The sequence below is a fragment of the Anarrhichthys ocellatus genome, unplaced genomic scaffold (genome assembly GCF_004355925.1).
Source record: "Anarrhichthys ocellatus isolate YVR2014 unplaced genomic scaffold, GSC_Weel_1.0 scaffold3005, whole genome shotgun sequence".
In the NCBI taxonomy this organism is placed as follows: domain Eukaryota; kingdom Metazoa; phylum Chordata; class Actinopteri; order Perciformes; family Anarhichadidae; genus Anarrhichthys; species Anarrhichthys ocellatus.
Genome location: NW_022282979.1, coordinates 1 through 4,877, shown reverse-complemented (window position 1 = coordinate 4,877; position 4,877 = coordinate 1). Strand labels below are relative to the sequence as shown.

At 40.7% G+C, this 4,877-nt stretch overlaps 1 protein-coding gene across 2 annotated transcripts in view; it reads left to right on the top strand.

The window, feature by feature from the left end:
- The window catches only part of LOC116378690 (formin-like protein 2), a 5,707-nt gene extending 1,436 nt beyond the window's left edge, over positions 1 to 4,271 (top strand). For both annotated transcript variants that reach the window (XR_004212322.1, XM_031840601.1), the window contains one exon: positions 413 to 4,271. Coding sequence is in view for 1 of the 2 variants with exons in the window: in XM_031840601.1 (XP_031696461.1) it covers positions 413 to 482 (70 nt within the window). In the remaining variant the exon portion in view is untranslated. The remainder of the gene's footprint in view (positions 1 to 412) is intronic.
- The last annotated feature ends 606 nt before the right edge of the window (positions 4,272 to 4,877 follow it).

The following is a 4,877-nucleotide window of genomic DNA, read 5'->3' as shown; positions in this document are numbered from 1 at the left end:
TGATCAATAACATCATATCTCACTGATCAACAACATCATATCTCACTTTAACTTTAACTCAAGTGCCTCTTACTAGCTTTTTACAGAGTTCAACTGTTTCAACAGTTTGGCTTCATGATAACTGGTCCAAAGAGCTAACTTTAAGCTAGCTGGACCTAGAAGTTGAAGCTAACTCTAAGCTAACTGGACCTAAAGGTTTACTGTAAACTACGTTGACGGAGAAGCTAACTTTAAGATAACTGGTCCCAGGAGCTAAACCACCTTCTAAAAGCACCAATCTGTCTAAATATCACGTTGAATGTTGTTTTTTTTAAAAAGGTAAATAAGTAGAAATGTAAAAAAGAGCAGTTAAATAACTTATATGTAGTTATGATTGTTAACTTCTCTTTTTTATTTATTTCACTGCTCTCAGAAAACCGAAACTTTCTGCTGCATCTCAGCCTCTGGTGCCTCAAAGACCCGCCCCCACTCCACCTGTTTAACCAATCAGGGGGGGTCCCCGCCTTGCCACACCTGGATGACACCGCTCCTCCTCTTCTTCTTCTCCTCCTCTTCTTCAACCTCAGTCCCAAACCTAGCAACAGCCAGGAACGGATTATGGAGCCAAGATGGCGGACAGCTAGCCAGCCCTGGACTACTGTACAAAAAATCTGGACCGCTCCGCCCAGGAGCCTGGTCCCAGTCGGACCGGACTGAGAATTCACCAGAACTGCACTGAAGCAGCTGCTGTTTCTACAGACTTTCTTTCTTTATATCTAGTTCAGTCTGGAGACAAAACTCAGCCAATCAGGCGACTGCTCTGTCACCAAACCAGCCAATAATATCTCCAGAACACTTACACATACTTTCCGGCTCTTCTGCAGCGAGGCTAGCTGTGATATATTAGCCAAATCCTCAAAATATCTCTCCAGCCAGCTGGCTGGAGTTAGCTACCCTGAGTTAACTGTGACGTCAACAAGCCAAATACTAAATACGCTTGTTACCCAATGTGTTCAATATTTTGTATTGCTAGTGTAAAGCTCAGCTAATAATTACATTATATTTTTTAAATCTAATGGTTGATAGCTAAGCTAAGGAAGCTTACAATTTCATGAGCTAATGCTAATTACTACAGTCACTAATGAGTCACTACCCAATCAAATATTCATTCCTCGTGATCAACATTTTGTAAAATTAATTAATTAGAATTGGCTAGCTAATTACCTTTGCTAGCTAACAATGCTAGCAGGCTTACATGGTTATAAGCAAGTGCTACGTAGCAACCGTGGTTCCAAAATGTAATACTACTGCTAGTGCTGTTGATACCGCTTAGTTAGTTAGCATTCAGGCTAGTTTACGAGCAGTTGCTAGCTAACATGTGTTAAGATCACAAGGTCATAGCTAATGCTAGTTAGCTGCAGTGTTTCCCAAATTTCATACCACTGCTAGCATCACAAAATATATGCAGTTAGCTAGCCAGTTTAATAGCTAAGCTAAGTAACCTTATCCACCATTCCATTTGAATGTGCAAAATGTAACCACTATATTTAGCGCCCTCAAATTAATTGTTAAATGCTAATCAAACAATGACGTTTAGCTAACTGCTAATCGTGTGTACTGAGAGGCGCCTCGCTCTGATTGGCTGGTTTGAAGACAGATCGGTCCCTGGAAGCGGAGCTTACACTTGAACTCTTCTCTATCTGTTTCCTGTCTCTGAATGAAGCACTGGTGCCGTCTGATTGCACCTCCCCTCTGCTCAGCGCTGTCATCGGAATGTAACGCACCCCCTGCTGTTGGGTGCGCTCGCTCTCTTAACTCCCCTTCTTCCAGAATTGTAAAAAAAAAAAAATCACAGTATGCAACAGTGTGTTGAGTGCAGAGCTCCTCTGGGTTTTTACTTCCTGAATGGATCTGATTGGTACGTTGATGTTTGAGACTTTCTGCAGGGACGGTACGCTCTGAACCCTGAACCTTTAACCCTGATCCTTGAAACCTTTAACCCTGAACCCTGATCCCTGAAACCTTTAACCCTGAACCCTGAAACACTTCAGCACTGTTTGATCTCACATCCGTGACCTTCAGGATCTCCTCTGGAAATCTCAGGCCCCGTCTACGCGTATGCAGATATTTACCTCTGGTCCCTGTTCACACTGGAGCCTGAAAACAACACTTGTCGGGCCAGTAGGTGGCGATAAAGACTCCAAAATATACGTCAAATACCACAGAAGAAGATTCTGCAGTCAGCTTAATTTACGGTTTAAACTTGATGATAAGTTGAGACGTAAAGTAGTCGGAGCTAACAGAACGTAAACAAACCAGCAGTCCGTTGTTGTTGTTGTTTACTGTTGCATCAGTCTGAGCACCAATGGGCGCACACGGATCGAGGAGATGACGTCATCGTTTTGAAACACAGTGAACGGAGTTTAGAAAAGTCACAAAAATCTTAGTTTAATGAACTAAAACTGTTTGTGGACGAGAGACCAAAACGTTTACGTGTAGGCGGGGCCTAAATGTCCAAGAGGACACACCCCCCCCAACCCTTTTTTTTAACCACCACTTTATTGGTTTTTGACAGGCTCAGTGTGTGACGTACATGCTTTTTATAATATAGAGAAAGATTCAAAGAGTCGGACTGATTCTACGGAGGTCGTTGCTTTTATTTTGTGGATCGATGTGTAAAACGCTGACTCATGTTTCAGCGTGGACGAGGAAAAGTGAACTTTTAGAAAACCAGTGAAGTAGAGAGACGACAGGAAGTCACTCTGAGAGGGAAGAACTACACAAACATCACAACCAGGATGTTTGTGACCGGCTCTGGATGCACTGAGACCTTCATTCATACTTTATATGAACTGTCTGCAGTGTTCTCCACACTTAAAGAAGTCCCTCACGGGGATCATTTTGTGCCATTTGATCGCTTTTCATGCCAAAAAAATGTATAATCGGTGTCTCCCTCTGAACTTAGTTTCCTGTAGAAAGAGGAGAACAAACTGTTCAGACTGAAGTTATTTTGAGACGCGAGAGCAGCTGAAGAGCATCACGTTACAGTCGTGAACTGCTGACGCGTCACTTTAAAAGTAGAAGAAAGTCTCCTGATAGTCTGAAAAACATCCATCGTCTCATGTTTCAGACTCAAACCAGCACCGAATGTTTTGCAAGTCTCTGATGTCACTTTAAAACATTCACCAGGGAGCCTCATCACTCAAACACCAGAACAATACGTCTGGATTCATCTGCCGCTGAAAATAGTCCGCGACAAAGTCACTATTTCCTCTTGTGTTGGCTCAAGAAGTGTTAAAAATACATAAATACATATTACAGAACAAATCAAATAAACATAACAAATAAAAACCTGGAGTTTTTTTCAAGATTCAGTACTTTATTGTCATTTCAACAGTTAATAGGAATTTGCTTTCAGGACTGCAGTGATTCACTTTTTTCAGTTCGTTTTTGTTTATGACTTAGTTTCATATTTTAAATGATTGTTTTGTCTTTAAAATATTTCTCAGATCAAATGAAAAATCAAAACGCAGGAAGAAAAAATAGAAAAATGACTGAAAATGATTGTTTCAAATGTAATTTACAAAGATTTAAAACGTGGTGCTGCTTCTTTTCCAAATACACAAACATAATGTGAAAAGACACAAGAAGAACAAGTTCATTCATTCATCAACTATTCAGTTCTGAAGTCTACAGTGTTTAAACAAGTCAAACTATATTTTTGTGTTAAAGATTTACGTCTTCAGTAGGAACCAACGAGCCTCAGACAGGAAGTGAGACGTGTTTAGAGACGGACCAACATGTTGGTTTGAGTCTGAACATGAGATTTATATTAAAATATGTATACAAACATATATATATATATATATATATATATATGAGATAACACACGTGAGCAGGGCCGTAGGTCTACAGTCACACTCGAAGCTTATTGGTTCCTACCTGAGAGCTCTACTGTGTGTGTGTGTGTGTGTATGTGTGTGTGTGTGTGTGTGTGCGCAGCCTGAGAGGTAGTACTCAGGGCTGCAGAGTCTCACTTGCGGTTCTTTATATTTATAAACCTGTTAAACGCTGAGAGTCTTCTTCATTATAATAAATTAGTTCATCTTTTCTGAAATGTAAACATGTTATCTGTGGTAATACTTTTCTTTATTTCATGATTAGATCTGAGTCTGGTGTTTCTGATCATAACTGTAACTATGAGCCCAAAGTGCTGTGTTCAAAGGGCTGATTATGAGATGAACTCATTCTGCAGCTTCATGTGACACTTTAATAAACGTCATCAATCAGTGGACACGTGTTTATATTTAATAAAAGTGTGAACGTTTCTCGTACGTACGACTGACTTAAATATGAATCATCAGAATCATCTTTATCTTTATACACACACAAGCTAACATTGAGGAAACTAAACATGGATGTATTTTTAACTTTTTATTAAATATTTTTAACTTTTTTCCATTTTTATTCTGCGCATATAATGTAATAAAACTAAATTTAGTTTTCAATTTATTCTAAGTATTCATTTTTTTAGACTTCCCGCTCCCGTGCGTCGTGACGTTTACTCTGCGTCACGTCACGGTACGTCACATCCGGGGCCTCGCTTCCACGCTCCACGCCCCGAGCTGTCATCATTTCAACCGGGAGAGGCGAAGGGCATCCGGGATAAACGGCCGAGAGGAGAGCCGCTGGAACTAGTTTCTCTCGAGGTAAGTAACCGGGACTTATGAAGACTTAATACAGGAGAGTCTGGGGGTCTGGTTTTTGACCACAAAGAGACGGAACCGGGTCTAGTTTAGAGACTAGCTAACGTCCGTCCTGAGGAAAGACAAAACATGCTAGCATGATAGCCGCGTGCTAGCTAACACACACACACACACACACACACACACACACAC